The sequence below is a fragment of the Benincasa hispida genome, chromosome 9 (assembly GCF_009727055.1).
Source record: "Benincasa hispida cultivar B227 chromosome 9, ASM972705v1, whole genome shotgun sequence".
NCBI lineage: Eukaryota > Viridiplantae > Streptophyta > Magnoliopsida > Cucurbitales > Cucurbitaceae > Benincasa > Benincasa hispida.
The window spans coordinates 28755255-28778749 of NC_052357.1; the positions used below are offsets into that span (position 1 = coordinate 28755255).

General features: G+C 30.2%; 2 protein-coding genes across 2 annotated transcripts; one reads left to right on the forward strand and one right to left on the reverse strand.

Moving 5' to 3' along the window:
• The first annotated feature begins 7605 nt into the window (after positions 1-7605).
• Positions 7606-9675, forward strand: LOC120086717 (gibberellin 20-oxidase-like protein). The gene is made up of 2 exons (XM_039043491.1): positions 7606-8013; positions 8943-9675. The coding sequence occupies exons 1-2, from the start codon at positions 7652-7654 to the stop codon at positions 9538-9540; spliced, it is 960 nt and encodes a 319-aa protein (XP_038899419.1). The 5' UTR covers positions 7606-7651; the 3' UTR covers positions 9541-9675.
• Positions 9676-11715: 2040 nt separating this feature from the next.
• Positions 11716-16838, reverse strand: LOC120086100. Its single transcript, XM_039042545.1, has 5 exons — positions 16402-16838; positions 14549-16025; positions 13481-13884; positions 12209-12278; positions 11716-12088 (listed from the first exon to the last, which is right to left on the reverse strand). Exons 2-5 carry the CDS (start codon positions 15838-15840, stop codon positions 12028-12030), a joined length of 1827 nt encoding a protein of 608 aa, XP_038898473.1. The 5' UTR covers positions 15841-16025; positions 16402-16838; the 3' UTR covers positions 11716-12027.
• Positions 16839-23495: the final 6657 nt, after the last annotated feature.

The following is a 23495-nucleotide window of genomic DNA, read 5'->3' on the forward strand; positions in this document are numbered from 1 at the left end:
CAAAAAATTTATGTTATCCCCGCCCAAAATTTCGAGAAAATTTTGATTTTTTTTTTTTTTAGAATTAACTATTAGTTTAGTTTAAGTTTTTCAATTTTCTAGTTTTGATTAACACAAATCTATAGTTTCACTTTCACAAACAAATATCATTTTTGTCAAATAATGAAACTTTTTCAACGTGCTACTTTTTCTAATTTTCAATTTTTCTCAAGTTTCAACTTTATTTTCAATTTGAAACTTTCATTTCTAAAGAAAATGAATTTGAAAAAAACTACAAAACGAACCTATATTTATATTTAGCCTCATTCAAATTTTTTTCATTAAATTTTCACATCATTTCACCTCAAAATTGAATTGATGTAATTTTTTTTTCTTTTACCATCCAAAACTTTCTTAATTTTCAAATCATTTCATCTCAAAATATTCATAAGCTTTATATTATTTTGTAATTTTTTCCATTTTTTTAAAATTTATGGCTATCAATATTTATACGGACATTTACAATAGACATCTTAATGTTGTCTTACTCTATAAAAATTGTGATTAAAAATGGTCAATTATAGTCTAATTAATCCACAATCAAAGTTTGATTAATTAATTATAACAATTTCATCAATTTTCATAAAGTTTCCAGAAATTTCCATTGACAACGATATTTTCATATAATCGAGACTTCGATATTTCCATCGACATCGATATTTCGAACCTTGGGTCTACGAAACTGACCTTTCAAATCATATCCCAATTGGTGTGCTTGTCAAAGGATGGTAGTCCTAGGTGGTGATTGGAAAATTGTCAAAAATAGTCTCCTCAAATTTTTCATTTTTCAAAACTAACATCTTTTTTGAAAACTCGTAACAATAGTTCTTCTCAATCCATTGTGCCTGAGATCGACCACCGAGATTTATATAAAATTTTAATTTTTTCTAACTTATCGATTATTTTGAGCTTTCTCGGTGAAATCCTGGTCATTTCACACCGAGATTCTATCAACTTTTCTAAATATTATATAATCTTTCCAAACTTTATATCAAATTTTACCTATTTTTTTAAATCCTTCGGCCCAAAGATAAAATTTTGCCAAAAATTAACTAAGATTTGGGAGATATATAGAATCTCTATGTATCTCAGGTAAAATTTACATCGAGATTCTATATATTTGAGCTTTCTCAGTGAAATCTCAAGTAGATGAACACTAAGATTTTTTATATTTTCTGAAATCTTAATTTTTTTATTTACAAAATTTGACTTTTTACAAAATTTAAAAACCATAGTGTACTTGATATTTGTTAAATGAGAAATTTTGGATAATCAAAAATTATCATGCCATTTACCAAATTAGTGATGAAATTACAAATAGTTAAATTTGAGACTAATTATAAGTTGACATGTGTCCCAAGTTGAAGTTGAAGACATAAATTAGTGAATTCTGATAATGCCATATGTTTCCTTCATGACCGTTCGAACAAAATTAATTCAGTTCAATTTGATATTATTATTTGGACTAAAAGTCCAATTGAGTCCAAAAATAGGCTTAATTTGACCCAAATGTTAAATAAGACCCCAGTTCAATTAGCTGAGCCCAAGAGCTAAGTCCATGGACCAACCAAGTCAAGTCCACGAAGCCCACCTGAGAACTGTATAAATAGAAGAGGTATCTTCATTTATGGGTTAACAATTTTACCCTTCAGAGAGCCTAGAAAGAATTATCTACAATTAGAAGACTCTTTCACTCTTGAAGCTGATTGAAGTCCTCTTGAGATACAAACATTCTTATGATTCTTATGCTCCGCTTTTATACATCAAGCGTACGAGAACTAGAGGATCAAGTACTAGATATCGAATCACATCCACATCCACATCAAATCTACATCAACACAAGTTCAACTCCATGAAACACATTTCTCCAGAAAATCATCAAGCCTAAAGGTTAATCATCTAAGAAAAACAACAAGCCTAAATGTCAATCATACAAGAAGATCAATAAGGCCAAAGACCGATCAAATTAACAAGCCCAAAAGTCGATCATCGAAGAAGATCAACAAACCGTGTAAGCTACATAGTCACCCACATAAGGGTTGTGTCTAGCAGGAATTAGATTATTGTTGGTGAAACTAGTGGTCACCCATGCAAGCTACACAGTCACCCACAAAAGGATTGTTTATTGTTTCTAACCGGAGTCAGATCATTATTGACTGAACTAGCCACATAATCATCCACATAGGGGATGTATCTAGAGTCAAATCGATTGTGAGCAACTTTAGTGACGATCTCTTTGCAAAGGGACAAGCATGTCAAAAATTCGAGGATATATCTACCAAGGATATACAAAAAGTATGATTCTAAACAAACAATAATAAATAAATAAATAAATAAATATGAGGAAAAAAAGGGGAAAAGAAAAGGTAAAAATGTGTTAAAAAAAAAAAAAAAAAAAGAGAAAGAAATAAGAAGAGAAAAAGAAGAGAAAAAATGTTTTAAAAAAAGGAGGAAAAAATAAAAGAAAAAAAGGTGGAAAGGTTAAATTGAAAAAGAGAGAGAGATGAAAACTTGGAAAGAGAAAATAATGGTCTTTTTTTTTTTTTTTTTGCCCAACACATGAAAATTCAAGAAATCACTGTCGCCTGAAATATTTGAAGGGAAAAAAAAAAGAAGAAGAAGATTTCTTTTTCCACTCGTTATCATCTTCTCCTGCTTCCTTCATATCGCAAGATGTCTACATCACATCTTCGTCGACACAAGATTTGACATTGTGGACAAGAAACGCCGACGGCCCGACTTGACGTCAACACATGGTGGCGAGCTCCTGCGGCGATTCTGTGACAGCACTTCCAAATTTCAATTAGAAGACTTTTCCGGCAACAAAGCTTTTGATGGCTGAATCGGCTATCCGACCAACAGCAACTCACCGGCAAAAGGACAGAAGCAAAAAAAAATATTTGGAGCAGTATCTTGCTCCTCGGCATAGACTGACGCCGATCTCTTCTCAAGACATTCCAACTTAATATTTTTCGAGATTCATCTATTCATATACGTGCGAATGAGCAATTTTGTAGCAAATTGCTACGTCATTTACTAAATCACTAAGAAATTTCAAATAATAATTGAATTTGAAACTAATTAGAAGTTGACATGTGTCTCAAATTGAGGGCTGAAGACATAAATTGGAGAATTCTGATATGCCACAAGTTTTCTTATTGGATTGGATAATGTAAAATTAATTTGGTCTAATTTGATATTATTATTTGGACTAAAAGCCCAATTGAACAAAAAAAAAATAAAAGCTTAATTTGACTCAAATTCAATTAGTTGAGCACAAGAATCAGCCAATCAAGCTAAGGTTCACGAAGCCCACATAAGAACTATATAAATAGAGGAGTTATTTCATTTATGGGGTAAACATTCTTCACTCTATAGAGCCCGAATTCGTTGAAATCCTTTGGAGATACAAAAGACTCCAACTTCAAAAACATCAAATGAACCATATCCACATCAACACAATTTCGCAAAACACATTTCTCCAAAAGCCTCGTGCGAACACTAATCATCCAAGAAGATCATCAAGCCCAAAGTTCGATCTTCCAAGAAGATCAACAAGTCCAAGAAAAATCCCAAAGGTCGATCATTAAGAAGATCAACCGATAATCTAATAAGATTAATAAGCTCAAAAACCGATAATTCAAGAAGATTAATAAGCTCAAAAACTGATAATTCAAAAAGATTAACAAGCCCAAAAATTGATCACAGATCAACAAGCCAAATGTCAATCATCTAATAATATCAACAAGTCCAAAGTTCGATCATCTAATTCAACAAGCCCAAAGTCCAAAGGTCGATCATCTAATTCAACAAGCCCAAAGGTCGATCAAGAAGATCAACCAGTTTAAATATTAAAATTTATTTTGAATGCAGAATGCATCAAAAAATTATACATTAAATGAATGCATCAAAGAATTATACATTAAAGATTGTACTTGCTATACGAAAATTAATACAAAGTTCAAATTCCACGAAACAAGTTTCTCGAAAAAATTATGTAAAAAATTGATATAAGATTTGGTAAAAACCTCAGGCGAACAATATTCATCTAAAAATTCAATGATAAATTCATTTGGAATTTGAGGAATTTATATAATTATGGAAACAAAAATTAAGGTAAAAATTTGATATAAGATTTGGTAAAATAATCGAATTTGAAAAAAAAAAATAAAAGATTTGGAAAGATTATATAATATTTGGAAAATTGGTGGAATCTCAGTGTTAGTACCGTCGAATAAGTTAATTTTTATAACTAAATCTAAGTGGTCGATTTTGTCCGATAGACTAAGAAAAACTAGTTTAACGAATTTTTAAAAAGCGTGCTAATTTGAAAAGTGAAAACTTGATAATTTTTTTTTTTTTTTTTTTTTTGATAACATTTTCCGTTAGTATTCTATTGAATATTGACTACTAATTAATCTCAAATAAGCCCACGTGCAAATTAATTGGTAATTATGTACACAATTTTAAATAATTAACTAAATAAATTAACAATAATTAATAATTAATTGACAAATTATAATATATACTTAATTCATTTTCATTAATAAAATATACTCAAATAATGCAATCAAGTATTATTAAAATTATTGATCATTTAATAATATATAACATTTAATTAATTATTTTAATACCTAAAAAATAATTTGTATTAATTATAACAAATTATTTTATTTCTTACTTAGAATTAATTAACTTATATTAATGGCTTGAAATTAAATTTGAAATATTCATTAATTTATAGGAAATTATTTTAAATGACAAAATTGCTGAAATTATTTACAAATAATAGCAAAATATCATAATCTATCTGTGATAGACACTATATATATCTATCGTCCCGGTCCATCGGATAGATTATGATACTTTATTATATTTATAAATATTGTTGTTCATTTTTTTTTATATTTTAAAACAACCCTTTACATAATAATACTTTTGATGCATTTATGGGGTAAACAATTCTTCACTCTAGAGAGCCCAAAGGGAATTCTCTACAATTAGAAAGAAGACTCGTTGAAATCCTTTGGAGATACAAAAGACTCCAACTTCAAGAACATCTACACACTTCATTTCCATAAAATAAATCATGCGTATGCATTCAATTGAGAGAAAATAAGAGAATCAAGTACTAGAGATCGAACCATATCCACATCAACACAATTTCGCAAAATACATTTCTCCAAAAGCCTTGTGCGAACACTGATCATCCAAGAAAATCATTAAGCCCAAAGTCCGATCATCCAAGAAGATCAACAAGTCCAAGAAAAATCCCAAAGGTCGATCATTAAAAAGATCAACCGATAATCTAATAAGATTAATAAGCTCAAAAACCGATAATTCAATAAGATTAACAAGCCCAAAAATCGATCACAGATCAACAAGCCAAAGGTCAATCATCTAATAATATCAACAAGTCCAAAGGTCGATCATCTAATTCAACAACCCCAAAGGTCGATCAAGAAGATCAACCAGTTTAAATATTAAAATTTATTTTGAATGCAGCAAAGAATTATACATTAAAGATTGTACTTGCTATACTAAAATTAATACAAATACAAAGTTCAAATTCCACGAAACAAGTTTCTCAAAAAAATTATGTAAAAAATTGATATAAGATTTGGTAAAAACCTCATGCGAACAATATTCATCTGAAAATTCAATGATAAATTCATTTGGAATTTGAGGAATTTAAATAATTATGGAAACAAAAATTAAGGTAAAAATTTGATATAAGATTTGGTAAAATAATCGAATTTGAAAAAAAAAATTAAAAAAATATAAGATTTGGAAAGATTATATAATATTTGGAAAATTGGTGGAATCTCAGTGTTAGTACTGTCGAATTTGACCGAAAAGACCCAAAATAATTGATAAGTTGGAAAAAGTTAATTTTTCTAACTAAATCTAAGTGGTCGATTTTGTTCGAGATAGACTAAGAAAAACTAGTTTAACGAATTTTTAAAAAGTGTGCTAATTTGAAAAGTGAAAACTTTGTAGTTTTTTTTTTTTTTTTTTTTTTGGTAACATTTTCCGTTAGTATTCTATTGAATATTGACTACTAATTAATCTCAAATAAGCCCATGTGCAAATTAATTGGTAATTATGTACACAAATTTAAATAATGAACTAAATAAATTAACAATAATTAATAATTAATTGACAAATTAGAATATATACTTAATTCATTTTCATTAATAAAATATACTCAAATAATGCAATCAAGTATTATTAAAATTATTGATCATTTAATTAATTAGTTTTAATACCTAAAAAATAATTTGTATTAATTATAACAAATTATTTTATTTCTTACTTAGAATTAATTAACTTATATTAATGGCTTGAAATTAAATTTGAAATATTCATTAATTTATAGGAAATTATTTTAAATGATAAAATTGCTGAAATTATTTACAAATAATAGCAAAATATCATAATCTATCTGTGATAGACACTATATATATCTATTCATTAATTTATAGGGAATTATTTTAAATAATAAAATTGCTGAAATTATTTACAAATAATAGCAAAATATCATAATCTATATGTGATAGACAGTATATATATCTATCGTCCCGGTCCATCGCGGATAGATTATGATATTTTATTATATTTATAAATATTGTTGTTCATTTTTTTTATATTTTAAAACAACCCTTTACATAATAATACTTTTGATTAATTGATCCTAGGGTTGTTTTAGCCCTACTCTTGTTATTGCGCTATTTTCAGCCCTACTCTTGTTATTTTTTTAGTTGTACTATCCATTATTTCTGTTTCATGATGTCAATTATGTATTTTGGTCCAAAATTATCCATAAGAATGATAATAGTAACAATAAACTAAACATTGAACTTTGTTATACCATGCAATTTCCCTTCATTATATTCACTCATCTCTTTCCATTCAATCCAAATAAAAAATTCAAAAACTCTTAAAGTCGATATCATCGAATAGATAGAAATTAAGTACTCATAACTTCAACTAAGCTGACATATTTTTCGAACCAACTCACATTCTCCAAATTCTAACCTGTCGTACCCCTTTAGTTCATTTTTTTAGTTGGTCTATGTAAAACACATCACACGGGGTGTAAATCGCTAAGTTTGTCGGTCACCTCTTAACTCAAAAATCTCGTTGAGATCATGTTTGCGAATCACACAAATTACCCATTAAAAACATATTTTAATGACAATTGAAATTACATAGTAAAGAGGTTGGGGCAAAAAAATTGTTGGAATGTCTTGAATCCATTATCTAACACTCCGAATGACCAAGTATAGGGGTCTCGCTAAATGGTATTTGTGTTATATGTTATTTACGATTTTGGACCTAGAGTATAGGGAAGTGCAATATATACTCTCTAACCTTATTCGTGTCTTTACAATTTATATTATTTGATATTCATCTCTAATAATATACTACTTTTTTCCTTTTTCTGTGGACGTAACATACATTATTAGTGAATTATGTAAATATTTATGTTGATTTTTACTGTTTACACGTCTCTCGCTTTCTTTATTTGTTGATTTCATAACAAATATATAAAGGAACAACACAAGTGATCAAATTCCAAAAGCAGTCACATTATTTGTTTACAAAGAAAATGTCATCAAAAGAATGGATAGAAGAAATTCCAGTAATGGACATTTATTCTCATAGCTTCAGCAATTCAGATATATCTTCCCTAAGCAAAGCTTGCAAGGAATGGGGATTCTTCTTCATCCGAAACCATGGCATTCCAAAGGAGTTTTACGGAAAACTCATCTCCGATGCCGACCGACGACTATTTTCTTTTCCCGACGAGACGAAGCGGAAAATGAAAGTGGGAGTTTCTTCTTACACCCCTAGATTTGTGGTGTCACCATCCATGGAGAGCTTCAAGGTTTTAGGGCCCAACTTCTCTGCTTCTGCTGCTGCTCATGGTTTTACTGACTCCATATTTGGTCGCCAAGCTACTGAATTCAGGTCTACTTTTCTTTCCTTTCTCTTTTCTCGAGTTTCGAACCTACCACGTGTTTGAAGAAAAAATTTTCAATGAGACCGCTACAATGACGGTCAATTTTGAAGAAAACGATGGGATATAGATTTGAAATATGTATGTCTCCTGAAGAGTAATAACTACTAAATAAAGATTTGAAATAATATTTTTTTTTCAATTTCTAAAGATCTCGAGTTATATGTCTTCTCTTCTTTTTTTTTAGAGAGTAGTGCGACTAATTGAATTATTTTTCCATTTTTTAGGGTAGCATGTCTTATTAATTTTCGAACTTTTTCTAAAGAAAAAAAATTTTAAGTTGACATTGTAGATTTGAGAGTTACAGTTTAACAATGTCAATAATTTATTCGTTTGTCTACACTACAAAATCATGAAAAAAATAATTATGACAGTTTTTTTTAGGATGTTATTGATACTATATTCTTTCTTTGATGGTGTTCAAAGATTGAAAAAAATAGTCCTGAAATTTGGTTGTGACGATTTTAATTTCTTAAATATTACATGACATGCCAACTTTGTAAAAATTAAAGATATGTTAAGTAACAATTATATTAATCTTTTATTTTCTTGTCAAAGTGAGTATTAGCTCAATGGTGAGTAGCATGTACCCCTCTACTTCATTTATTGTACTAAAGAAAATATATGTTCACACACATATATATATATGTATGTATGTGTATATATATCTCAATAATAAGTAGCACGTACTATGTTAGAGGTTTGAATCCCCTCTACCCCATTTGTTGTACTAAAAAATATATGTATATATTATTTTAGCTCAACGGTAAGTCGTGGCATGTACTAGGGTTGGAGATTTGAATCTCATCTACTCCAGTTGTTGTACGAAATAAATATATATATCTAGAGACTAATGTTTGTTGTTTGAATTTATTTGTAGGAATCTTCTAGATGAATATGGAAGCAAAATGGAAGAAGTGTCAAAAAGAGTAGTACAACTATTACTAAAAACATTGGGAGAAGATCTTGAAAACAAATTCTATGAATCTGAGTTCGGTAATTGCCATGGCTATCTAAGGATAAACAGCTATACTCTTCAAGACTTGAACGACGAAGAAGAAGTCGTAGGATTCAAGAAGCACACCGACCTTAGCTACGTGACGATCCTGTTCCAAGACGACGTTGGGGGGCTACAAATGAGATCGAAAGGAGGCGAGTGGTTCGATGTAAAGCCGAGCAAGGACGGGAATCTTTTGGTGAACATTGGGGATTTTATGGAGGCTTGGAGCAATGGGAAGGTGAGATCAGCTGAGCATAGAGTTGTTTTGAGGAAAAAAATTAATGTGAAGAAGAGATTTTCTGTGGCTTTCTTTTTGACATATGAAGATGGTGATAGGGAAATATATGCTCCAACTGAGGTTGTTGGAGAAGGCAAATCAAGGCTTTATCTCCCATTTTCAACCCAAGAATATAGGCTCTTTAGGGAAAAAAATTATGAGAAAATTGATGCCACACTCAAAGATTTTGCTGGAATATAATGGCTCTTGAATCATCCATCTTTCAGATTGTAATACCTATCTTATAATAATCTACGGATAATATCTATGTAATAAAAGAAACATATCAATTCCCACATAAATTGTTGAATTAATTAAATTAATGTCTTTGATTAATTAAATTTCTATTCTTTTCTATTCCCTAAACTAGGGAAGGTTTTCTTTTTCTAGATATTGATTTTTATCCTAGGTAGAATTCAAACCAGTTATATTTTAGAGTAATATTTTGCACTCATCTTTATATACCACATAATCACATAAAATAATAATAATAATAATAAATATATATATTTTTAAAAAGAAGTAAAAAGAGTTTGTCACATGGCAAAGTATAATTGGACAATTAAATAGAATGCACAAAAATAAGTGTAGTCTAAGATGAGTCTACTAACTATTTAGAACTATTTTCTAAACCTCGAGAACTAAATAGTCCTTTTTGAAACCTATGGAATTAAATACGTATTTTGTCCCAAATTTTAATATATTTAATTAAAAAAAAAAAAAGATTAAACTATCTAAATAAAACCAGTATGTGGTTTGTTGTTAAGTAATTTATTCTTGTAATGTACTGCCCATATACTAATCAATGGTTTTTCTTCTTTTTTTTTATCCCTTTAGTTTACTGAAGAACCAATTTCATTATTTATAAGTGTTGCACTTTTAAATTTAACATTGAATTATGTAAAATACCCAAAGGTAGAGAAAATTTTCAATTACATTCTAAAACTTGGAAAAGTTTCATTTTTAGTTCGAACTTTTTAAAATTCTTTAAAGAAAACCGGTTTTTTTTTTTTTTTTTTTTTTTTTAAGAAACAAAAGAGATGAAGTCATTAGTAAATCAACAATTCTATATTTTATTATATCCATTTAGAAATTTAAGTAAACTAAAAATATGTTAATATATAAGACATTGAAAATAAGATTAGAGAATTGAGCAGACTCAAATAGTACTATAGCTGTTAATATGGCCCTTGATTCCTTGAAGTTAAGGTAAATCATTCCCAAGATCCTAATCCAACTCTAAACTTAAATAATATTGCAATCTTTACCTTCTATTTAATTTCTACCAATTCACATGCTAATTTTAATTAAAAAACAAAAACAAAAACAAAAACAAAAATCTTCATAAACTTATTAATTTCAATTAAATAAAGTTTAACACAAGTTTGACCGGTGCACAAATTAACCTTTAATTACTTTACCAAAATTCTTAAATTTCAAGAAAAAAAATATGTTGTGTTTTGCTCAAATTTTATCGATTTCATATCTCACCTTTTTTTTTCCCTTGAATATATAAGATAAAACTTTTTAACAATTGATATTAACAGATGAAAATTGTAACACTTTTAACACTTAAAGTTAAGGTTGCAATTCTTATCTAAGTTTAAGGTGCAATTTGAAAAAATAAAAAATTTATAGTTAAATTTGATTGTCCTCTCAGTAATTTTTCCCATATTGTTTCGTCTTTCTCGTTTCCTCGATATTAAGATGGTTGACATTTGGATTGCATAATCGAAGGCTTGGGATTTACATCTTTGTCGGAATCTTAATGATGTTGAGACTTTTTCTTATCCCAACTCTTAGTAAGATTTCGTGTTACTTGGAGTTGGACTAGAGTTTTCGTGTTACTTGGAGTTGGACTATTGACCCTTCATCTTTTTCTATGAAATCTCTTACGGATGATTTGATAAATATTGCAGATCTATCTAAGAAGGATTTATACCGTCCAGCATATGCCTTTTATGTCTAAGAGCCATTATGAGTCCTTTACAAATCTCCATGCCTTTGCTTCTCAAATTTGAAATATCATTTCAGATGCTTTTGATTGATCATTAGCCTACACTAATAACATTTTTGGTAGAAAACACTTTGGTTGATCATATTGCGTGCTTTCTTCTGGTCATAATAGGGCAAACACAATATGCATCTATTTCAAGATTCCTTTTCTTATTTTTTATAGTTTCATGGATTTAATTCTATCTACCAAGTTGTATTGATGCAAAACTAGACATTCATTTACAAATTTTAATCTTTCTTATTTAGTTTCCAATCAGAAATCTATTTCATAATAACCTATGGGTGCTCGGGGTCTCCCGAAATGATTTCTCTCTAAAAAAAAAGTTGATAGAACTTTAACAAATTCGTGAGTCAAAATTCTAAAGTTATAACCTCTTTCTCAATTCTATCTTTTCAAAGAAAGAGAACATCATAACAATACAGCAATGTTTGTAAACAATCAATCAATCCATCATGCTTAATCCTTCCCCCTCCTGTACAGCCTTCTAAGGTTCAAGATTTCATCGAATAGACAAATTCCTAGATAATGTTTTCAGTCATTTTACACGTTTCAATTTCACTTGGGCAATCTTCAACTACTCTAATCTAAGTTCTAACTAAATAACTTACATTATATTCTCCTGAAGCCAATACTAACAAATAATAATGGGTGCTTGCTTGTGCTTTAGCCATTTACCTTCGAAACTTTGGTCTAATGCTGATCGTCCCAGGCCTTAACTGTTCGAAACGGTACCTGCAAATTATTAAGTGGTAGAATCTATAAACATCTTTACCCTCCTTTTTTGTTAAAATCAAAATGACGGGGAAAAAATGGCTTCAATGACACCATCACAAAAATTTGTTCAAGTCTCACCCATTTTCACTAAGAAAACTTGTCACAGCCTTTGGTAGAGTAGCTTCCCCCCTACTATGTTTACCTATACCTTCAGGAATGACCAAAACATCATGAGTCACACTCGCCATATTTTAATATCAAAAGTACATGCACGAGAGTCCATTATTTGCATGAAAAATATGTTGTTGCCAGCTAAGAAGTGCATATACGGATACGAGAAACAAATACAACACAACACAGACATGGCAACACGTCATTTTTTTTTTAAATCTAAAACATGGTCGCAACAAGGACATGTTCATTAAGATATACCTTTTTTAAAAAATATATCATTTTTATACTAAGAGAAAATTTATAATAAATGGGTTGATGCTTACTTTGATGTGTTTCACCTTCAATTTATTATTATTATTATATATGTATCGTTTTAGTCTACTCAATAAGTATTAGTGTTCTACACATGTCTAACACATTTGTTGTACTAATATATGTTGATACATGCCCAACAAGTATCGGAGTGTCCAAGTGTCTGATACGGACACGCTAAGCAAACTAAAGTGTCCATGCTTCTTAGGATGTCAGTAACATTTAAAGCTTCCCTTCAGCGAAATCAACCTAATGTCATATCTAATCTAATATATATACCCTCCCAGCCTCAGTTAAACAGATTTCTATTTTGTCCATGATTACAAAATGGGACCCATAATCACGACACATGTACTCTCCTGGCCACTCCCCAACTAACAAACTGCTTATTACTACCTAGGTAACTTCCTCCAAGTCCTCGCATGGGTAAGATGCACCAGGGTTCTAGTGTTCCTATCAGCATCTGATTGGTGGAAGAAACTGTTCCAATAGGCAAAGCCCATTTTGCAGATTAGTTCGGGTGTAAAATGAGCAACTGGGAAACTTAGCTTGGGTTCTGTCTGCAGGGTAGACCTAAGTCCTCTTCTTTCTAGGTATACACAAAAGGTTCTTTGAGCGAGTTGAGTAATGAAGTACTTTCACTTCAGATTTTTGTTAATAAGGAGGTTAGAAAGGAGGAGTTACTAGGAGATTTTTTTTGTGGTAGGAGGGCCTTGTTTTTGGAGGGTGGGGCTGAGAAAGACTAGAAAAGTATCTCTCTTCCCAAGAAGGGTTACAAAAAAGCTTTCCGTTTGAAAATTAGAATATTGAGACTGTTATAACAAAATAGCTTTAAGAAAAACACAAAAATACACGGACAACCTAACTTTAAGAGAACACAAATGTTAAAACTTGAATGTTAAACAGCAACGGATAAAAATTTACCTGTTATGACTTCCAGTGATGTGGGCCTATGTCTAGATGATGGTGATTCTTTGTCCACCTTTGAGTCCATACAACTAAGATACTCGAGGGATGAAGCACATTGGAATCCTTTCCTCTCAGATTTCTTTGGTGACAACGACCGATTGGAGGCATTCCGAGTTTCAATTTTCAGTAAGTGTTCTTGCAAGGCTTGAACAGCCTCTGCGGCGTGAAGCCCATGTAAATCCAACTTCCAGAGCCCATTTTTACTATTCCTTGTTTGTAAAATTTCATTAGCTGCCTTATCATTTAACATTTTTGCAGCTAGCCATTGTTCTTGAGCTCTTGATGAATGATACTTGGCAGAAGCATGATCTTTCCTAAGATAGGCATTAGTGGCTGCCCTTGAATGTTGAGATGCAGACCTATTGATTAAAGAAAACAACATATAACAACTGTTTACATTTTCAGCAAGACATCAACTCCCATAACATTGATAACTTGAACCATCTCCCAAGAACCATAATATTTTACACAACATCCAAAAATAGAACCAAAACCACAATACTAGTGCATCTAGGTCAAGAATAATTGTCCAACAATTATCTTTTAGCATTTTTTTGAGCATGATCACATGATCAATTTGAATAAAATTTTTAACAACGGACTAAAGGAGGACTAGGATTCAATATCTCCTTCTTAACATGTCACCTTTCCATTAATCTCCAAAGTTTGAGCTATCAAAATAAATTAGCTTATTATACACATAGTTTGTTGTCTCCTCATAACTCAAGGACACATAGGTACAGCCTACAGAAGAGATCCTCATATATTTATTCTTTAAAGCATTCTTCTCACACGAGGTAAAAATATATAACAAATACAAAGAACCCCACAAATCTAGTGAGCATCACAAGGACAAAAGCAGAAAGAAAAAAAAAGTTTTTTTAAAACTCAACACAGTTGTACAACCTAAAGATCATTAATATATATATATAGAAGTTTTAACAAAGATATTTAATAAGGGAAACAAATTAAATTGAAGTAGAAAAACAACTCAATTATAAAGTAGATAGAAGGCTTATTTACCTCATCATTGCTATAGCATCTTTCCGATGGCTCAGGTAAATATCATCTTCTTCCCACTCGGGCTCAATAGGAACAGACTTTGACAAACCAAGACCTATTTTTGGATATCCGGCATTATGAAAGAAATTTCTTTCAAAATAATTATTTTCAAACAATTTGGTATAATTTTCTTCACATGCATTATTATTTTGATGCACGCCTTGCACATCCTTTAGTGTGGAGCTAGGGATAGGAATATTAGCTGTTCTTTCTAATGATGTACTTACATCATTCTTCCCATTGCACAATAAATCATTAGCGGAATCCAATACTAAAGTGCTCATCTCATCATTGATATCAAAATTGTCACTCGAAACCATTGTTTTTAATAAAGTAGATGCCTCATTGAAGTTATTATTAACAGCTTCCATTATATCCACAATCAAGCTAAAATCAGCCCAAGAATGAAGCTCTTTAAGCTTCCAAAAGGCTAACCCATCAGCACTTTCTTCAACCACCTTCTTGCCACTTTGAATGCTAGAATCATCAGGTATTGTCTTCTTTGCACCATAATTTTCTGGAGAAGTTAGAGAATCGGCAGAAGCACGGGGTACAGATGAGAAAGATTTCCCTGAACACCCATAAACTCTATGCAAGCTTTCACAGGGTGGCAGAGAGGAATGGCCGGTTAACATTGGTGGGAGTGGTTCCAGGTCAGTTTCATCTTGAAGGCCTCTATTATGTTGCTTAAGGTTAAACTCTTCCCAGCCAGGATAATTACCCGTCACCCACGATAGATCGTTAGAGTAAGGCAGTCCTAAGGTGCTCATCTCATTATTGATCTCAAAATTGTCACTAGCGACCATTGTTTTTAATAAAGTAGATGCCTCATCGAAGTTATTATTTACAGCTTCCATTACATCCATAATCAAGCTAATATCGGCCCAGGAATGAAGCTCTTTAAGCTTCCAAAAGGATAAAACATCAGCGGTTTCTTCAACCACCTTCTTGCCATTTTGAAGGTTAGAAACATCAAGTATTGTCTTCTTTGCACCAATATTTTCTAGAGTTGTCTTTTTTGCATCAAATTTTTCTGGTGAAGTCAGAGAATTGGCAGAAGGATGGGGAGCAAATGAGAAAGATCTCCCTGAACGACCATTAACATGGTGCGAGTTTTCACAAGGTGGCAGAGAGGAAAGGGTGGTTGACACTGGTGGGAAGGGATCCCGGTCAACCTCATCTTGAAGGCCATTATTCTGCTGCTTAAGGTTAAAAGCTGCCCAACCAGGAGATTTACCCTTCACCCACGACATCTTCCAACGCAAAGAACTAAAAATAAAGCATATGGAGTTGAGCACCAGTAAACTATAATTTCACACTCCGGATCTAACTCAAACCCCTCCTACTATGAAAATACCCTTGAGTTCCTACCCGACAATCCAATGAAGCTGCAACTTGAAGAGGTAGCACAACTGGTTGAAACAGACCCGTTCATTACCTAGAATCCAGCAGCCAATAACTTAGAGACAAGTGAGAAATTGTTTCTTTTTTTTTTCTTCTTTTCTATTTCTCTTGGACAGATTCAAACAATTAAGATAAAGCCACTGTCGTTGGCAAACATCTGTATCATCAGTAGACTTCAACAAACAGAAACACACATCACAACAAGATTACAACGAATAGAGCCTATTTCAGCAAAGATAAAAAGGTTTATCATTCTGACGTTCAACCCCAATAATACCCACCAAAAAAAAAAGTCAACAACCAGAAGAAACAGAAGAAAAATACTTTTAATCAAGGCAGAAAAGCAACATAGATTAAACAAAGAAAGCACAAGAAGAAAAAAAATCTCATAAAATTCATACACAATATACCTTCCAGCTTCAACTACAAAATTAGGGTTCAAACTGAAAATGTTGAAAAGATCCGACTCCCAAATCCGCTAACCGAGTCTTCTCACTATATCAAATTCCCAACTCCGCCGTTTGTGCCTCTTCGGATACGGAAATGCAATTGGGAGATAGAAATTTTGCTGGAAAATTTGCGGCATAGATCGAATTCCAGAGAGGAAAAGGGAAGACAAAAATCGGAAAATCTTGCGAGGGTACAATTCAACTTCAACCCTACCCCACATACTCTGATCGTTGACTCCGATTACGAATTTCTTCTAAAAATCAAAGGGTTGTAGTCACGAATTCAATGAAGAAGATTGATTACTTTTCTACCAAAATTCTTACTTCCCCAAGTTTAATCTGCTGCTGGATTCTCTCTATTTTTGCAAGCGGTTGTTTTTCCCCTTCGTGTGTGTGTTTTTTCCCCCATTAGGTTAAATTTAAAATAACATTTTGGTCCGCAATTCCTATATTTTTAATTATTCAATTTTAGTTCCAATGTTCTTAATTATTTAATTTTAGACTCTACATTTTTAATAAATCTTACATCTTTGTTATTGATTATTATTGATTTTTTTTATAAAAAAATATTATTTATTAACATTTTTACTATAAATTTTGAAAACATATTTACACATTGTATTTCCTGATATGAAAATCATTATTAGGGTTGTTTTCAAATATGGTAAAATGAGTCAACTTATTTACAGATTTAGCAAAATGTCACTATTTAACCGTGATAGACAACCATAAACATTGATAAAGTTATAAAGAGTGACATTTTTCTATATTTAAACATATTTTCAGCAGTTTTGTCATTGAAATAATTTTTTATATTATTATTATTAGTTAATAATTTTGAAGGACTAAATTTAAGATTTATTAAAAGTAGAAAGACTAAAATTAGACATTTGAAAAATTATTTAAATAATTATAAATTATTAAAAAAAACAAATGTTAAAAGTAGTTTATTTTAGTTATAGTTATTATACATAAAACAAAATAATTTAGGTATTGTTTGGTAACCATTTGGTTTTTTGTTTTCTATTTCTGAAAATTGAATCTATATTAGCCACTATTACCACCTCCAAATTTCTTCTTTTGTATCTAATTTTTACCAATGGTTTAAAAAACCAACCTAAATTTTGAAAACTAAAAAAAAAAAAAAATAGTTTCTAAATTTTTTTTTTTTAAATATGACTAAGAATTCAACCATTGTACTCAAGAAATATGCAAATCATTATAAGAAATAAAGGAGAAAATAGGGTTAATTTTTAAAAACCAAAAACAAAAAACGAAATGGTTATCAAACGAGACCTTAGTATTTGTCTCTCAAGCACTATAATCAACTATTTTGTTTAGGTCTAAAGATCTACAACTGAATTTTCTAAAATCCAAATTGATCATTATATCGGAGGTATGAAGATTTAACATTAATATATTTATATCTCACTTGAGTTATGCACGTTTCCACCAATAAAGAAAATTTTAAATTGATTTAATTATGAGAGTTTGAGGGTATGTATGGTTTTCTTTTTCCAATTTAAAATATACACACACTCCCATAGTTACATTTTATTAATTAACTTGGGTTTCCTAGAGAAATCATGATTAAAGTTAGGAAGGGCAACATGACAAATAAAATAACTCAAAAATAATTTGGAGTTCCAATTTAGGTTAGACTAGCTCTCAACCATAGAATGTTGGCCTTTTATTGCTCCTTCCACAAAAACTTCATACCTAATTAAGTTGGAATTTGATTGAGTGCAGGTATATTATTAGCAAATTTCAGTTCGTTTTGTGAACAAGAACGTAGTTCATATTCATACTATTCTCGTAGTCTGAGATTTGATTTTTCACCCCACACTTTAGTTACAATACTTAAAAAAAAAAAAATCAACTCTTCCATCATCTCCTTTTTCTTTTTATTTATTATTGTTTTCTTTTTTCTTAGTGCCTCATCTAGTTTTTATTACTAGCAAGATTTAAACAAGACTATTTCTTTTTATGATTTAATATAGTTATGTGATAACTTTTAAACAATAACCTCTTGATCACAAGAGTTTAATTTAAATCAACATACAAACATTTTAGAAAAATTATTTTAAATGACAAAATTGCTAAAAATATTTACAACTAATAACAAAATATCAAAGTTTATCTGTAATAGACAACAATAGACTACTATCTATGTCTATTTGTATTATGATAGAAACAGATAGTAGTCGATCGCTATTTATCACGATTTATCACAGATAGATTATGATATTTGCTATTAGTGGTAAATATTTTGGTTCATTTTTCTATATTCGAAAACAATATCATATTTTAATAAATTTATCGTTAATAACCTTTGTTACCCTCTTAAAGGTTTGATGGTGCACATATATATTAGTCAGCAAATTCACACATTGTCTTCATTCCTTTAATATTACTAGTAAGACAAATTTTTCTTTCTTTTATAATACAAAACGCTGATGGGACTATTTTTAAACAATTTTTTTTATTTAGAATATTTGAACTTAAATGAGCATAGAGATATTGTTAACAAGTTCACAATTAGTTGTTATTGATGGTCTATTATATAAAATATTGAATGAGGGCTTTTTTTTGGATTAATTTGATTCATTTTACTTCAAATAAGCTAAGGTAATATGAAGTTAATAGATTGACAGAGACATAATTATAAAGAAAAACCAACCAAATTTTAATGTGCAATTCTTTTGGAAAGAAGGGGAAAAAATTTTGAAACAAAGATAAATAATCAAGGTCCCACCAAAATTTTGAGAGAAATGTAATTCGTAGTGTTAAACTTAGATTTGTGTTAATTTGTACAAATTTAATACGATCTCTAAACTTTGATATTATTATTCTCTCTCTTAGAGGTGCACTTCATTCAAGAGATAAACTGCCTGAATATTTTTTATGTTGAAGTATAAGAAAAGATTTGTTATCTTTTAAGAGCTTTCGTCTCCAAGAGCGTTCGATATAAAACTTAAAGAGTCTTTTGATAGTTGATAAATTCTTCTCTAAATTCTCTCTAGAGTTTTAATTTATTAACCTAAAATGGAGAATAACTCATCTATTTATAAAGCTTATCCGAGTAGTGTGAGTTTGGACTTAGTTGGCTCTGAGGCTAATACATTCGACTTAAGTTTTATTTTATCATGGGTTTAATTCCTTTAGACTTGAACTATAGGCGAATTTATTGTTAAATGAGCTTTCTTTTCGGTTCGTCAAAATTTAGACTAAACTTTCATATAACAGAATTTAGCCAAACCAAGTACATATGACTACGATGAAGACACACGACATTATCGAGTTGTGCCAACTTTTTTGTCTTCAATTTTTAATTTAAGACACATATCTAATCAGATGCTTCTATGCAAATATTCAAATGTTAAACGACAACAACAATCCATTTAAGATAAGACTTAACAATAGATTTTGAAAAGATTCCTTGGACATAAAATTTCTAGTACTTCTCTAATGGTTAATTACCTGCCTATTCTTTGGTTTGTACATGGCATTGTGGTGGTAAAAATGGAGGTATGTTTTGCAAGTAATTTTTCACTGTTTGGCCAATGTCAATCTAACCATTCAACTTCAACCCTATGTAACAAAAAGGATAGTACAAATATTGTCAGCACATGAAATAAAATGTTATATGTTTCCTTCTTTTAGTAGACTTTTAGGAATAAAAGTTATGTTAATACCACCAAATCAAACTTATTTCAATTACATTTTTCCATTTAAGAAGATATTTTTTTTTAATTACAAAAATCTATAAATTTATGATGTTGTTGCTTTATGCAATACACTTTTCCACATTCAGTTGATCACGTTTATTATTAAAAAAAAAAACATATTTTAGATATTCTAAAATTAATGTCTTTCATTTATTTTATGAATACTCGTTTGTCTTTGCGATGTTTTAACTTAATTGATAAAATCATTTAGACAACCACTTCTATAATCCTTTCTTTTGTAGGTTTCTAATAAAATTTTAAACACCTAGAGCCTATTTTGGCCCAGTAATGGAGTGGGGTGCACCACTTTATATTTGGGGCTCCAACTATTTTAGTTGGAGCTCTAATTTTATCTTTAAATTATAACTATAGGGAACATTGTTCCCAATCCCACGATCAACGCCATTCACTATTTGCAACATCTCCTATCTTCTCCCTCGTCAGTTCTGTCTCCATTCTTGTCTGATCGAACATTGTGCTCAAATTTAGTTTTGTTCTTCCTTCTCTCTTTATTTCTCTGGCTTCAAATCTGGTTTCAGTACCATCTTCAGATCTGGTTTCACGTTTCTTCATCTCCGCCAGTTTCATCGTCGTAGAAATCAGACCTGTAGATGCTGGTTCTCTTCTTGCATGTTTTTCTCTAGACCCTTCACATATATATAGATCGTATCTCTTCCCCTTGCCGCTCCAAACGATCTCTCCCTTGTCGCTCCAAACCTTTGATTCCCTTTTCTACTTTATTCAATCTTCTCACTTTGTCGAAATATCCCCTAATTTATTTGGTTGAGGGACGATTGTACTTGGTGGGGGTGGAGGTTATCGTTTGGAGAGTGGTAGGGTGTGAAGTACGAGGTCTGGAGCTTGGTAGGGGGGAGGTCGAAGGTAAGCATATTTTTTCCTTTTCCAGCTGATGATGAGGTCTTTTTTTTTTTTTCAATTTTAGCTCAAAATTTTGTAAATCATGCTCTATGTTTGTCCATTGTTGTTTATAATTTTGTTTCATGTTCATTGTTTTGCTCCGAATTATTTTGCTTTGAAATTCTGCTCTGAATTTCGTCTCTGATTGTTTATTTTATAGGGTATTTGATAGATTTTGATAATTTTGATTAGGTTATTTGATGAATTTGATGAAATTTGGTAATTTCGATTATGTTATTTTCACTATGTTGTCTATATGTTATGTTCTTCATTATACTGATGAAAGAATGGATTTTGATTAGAGTATTTTCACTGTGTTGTCTATAGTGTTATGTTAATTCTTGATTTAATTATTTGTCCATTTGCTAAATTAGGGTCCATTGTTTGTCCATTTTGGTCATTGTTTGTCTTTTGGCCTCTGTTTGTCCATTGATTGGCCATTTCCGTAAATTTTGGTAACTGTTTGTCTATCATTTGTTCATTTTAGTATCTATTTATCCGTCCATTTTATAACTTTTGGCCTCTGTTTAACCATTGTTTATTGTATATTGATTGACAATGGTTATTAGGTACTGTTTACTGTATTCATCATTAGCATATCCCTTGTTTTTATGATGATTTATTGTATATTGATTGACAGTGGTTGTTAGGTACTGTTTATTGTATTCATCATTGTCATATCTTTTTTTTTTTCAAATGGTTTAGTGTATACTTATTGATAGTTGTTATTAGTTGTTGTTTACTGGGTAGGTTTTTGTCAAAATCATTCTTTTATTTATATATACATCTCACATAAAAAAAAATTTATAGGCTAATAGTTCACACAACTATATATATGTGTCTCACTTCACTTTAACTTAGACCAAACCCATTCCATCTACTTGTTTAATGCAATTGGTATCTCATTTCTCTTGTCTCCAACATTTTCTTATTCTATGTTTCCATGAACTTTGCACCTTTTTGGTTTCTATTGTCTCTATTGTTCTTCTCTAATTTTCAATTCTTCTTCCTTGAATGAAATAATTTACCATTGTTTATCTATGATTTAAAATCTATTGTTGGTCGTATTATCTACATTGTTGGTTTCTCATTTATCATTATTCATGATATTATCTGAAATTCAAGTTTCAATGAATGAATTTCATAGCTCTAGTGTTGGACCCTATTCCACTTTTTTTTTTTTCATTTTATAATTATGCTCTCACTTGTCTTCAAGTATAAGGACAAACACATTCCATCTACTTCATAAATGCAAATGGTATGTCTTCTTCCTCTTTATCCAACATTTTTTTATCACAGGTATTGACGAGTGCCTCCCTGGTATAACTTCTCAAGTATAGTACTAATATTCTTTATTGTAACTTGTTTTAGGGTTGGTCTTATTATGAATCAGTCGGATCAAACAGTGTTTACCAACTTTCTCTAGCTAAGGTGATAACTATTTGTCTTTATTATGGTTTATGTAATTCTTTTTAGGGTTTAGGTTACACATTTTTTTAATCTTACTTATATTTGTTGCTAATCATTATTTTCTGTGTGCTCGTGTCAGGGTGGACTATTATCATACTTGAGCATTGCGTGAGATTCATTAACATGAATCCATAGTAATTTGGACGAATATTCATATATTCTTAATTATAATTGTTTGTATGGTGGAAATGGTAATATATGATTGTTTGGATGGATATATAGTTGGATGAATGTTTTATAAATCTTGTTTTTGTTTGGATGAATAACATTACTCTATACTTGTTGCTATGTTTGGATGATTGACTATAATAATATTTTTCTAAAAAAAGATAATATAAAAAATCAGTGTAAAAAAAAAAGTTTCACTTTCACTTCCAAATTTCTTTATCTATTATCTACCTTTCACTGATGCCTTAAAAAACCAAGACAAAATTTGAGAATTAAAAAAAGTAGCTTTCAAAAAATGGTTTTTATTTTTGGAATTTGACTAAGAATTCAACCATTGTACTAAAGTTTGAAAATTTGGATTAATTAAAAAAGTTGTACCTAACAAAATTTGGATTAATTAAAATAGTTGTTTGAAATCTTAGAATTGTGGATTAATTAAAATAAGTCTTAAATTCAAATCAAAACCACAAAATCCATAAATCAATGGATAATTGGACAACAAGAAATCATAACTTCTGTATAATTTAAAATCTATAATGATTTAAAAAATCAAAGCAAAATTTGAGAATTAAAAAAAGTAACTTTCAAAAAATGGTTTTTATTTTGGGAATTTGACTAAAAATTCAACCATTATACTAAAGTTATTTCGAATTTTGGATTAATTAAAATAGTTTGTACCTAACATAGGACCCAACAGATTAAAATAGTTGTACCTAAAATAGTTCTAGAATAATATGAAACAAAGAAGATTTTTTTTTTTAAAAAAAAAGT

Excerpts from the sequence above, each read along its gene's own strand:
- LOC120086100 (XM_039042545.1), bottom strand. The coding sequence starts at position 15,840 with ATGTCGTGGGTGAAGGGTAAATCTCCTGGTTGGGCAGCTTTTAACCTT. Across the intron at positions 12,279-13,480 it reads ATCACTGGAAGTCATAACAG|GTATAGGTAAACATAGTAGG; the intron begins GTAAATTTTTAT and ends TCATTCCTGAAG. Across the intron at positions 12,089-12,208 it reads AGTTTTCTTAGTGAAAATGG|GTACCGTTTCGAACAGTTAA; the intron begins GTGAGACTTGAA and ends AATAATTTGCAG.
- LOC120086717 (XM_039043491.1), top strand. The coding sequence starts at position 7,652 with ATGTCATCAAAAGAATGGATAGAAGAAATTCCAGTAATGGACATTTAT. Across the intron at positions 8,014-8,942 it reads CGCCAAGCTACTGAATTCAG|GAATCTTCTAGATGAATATG; the intron begins GTCTACTTTTCT and ends ATTTATTTGTAG.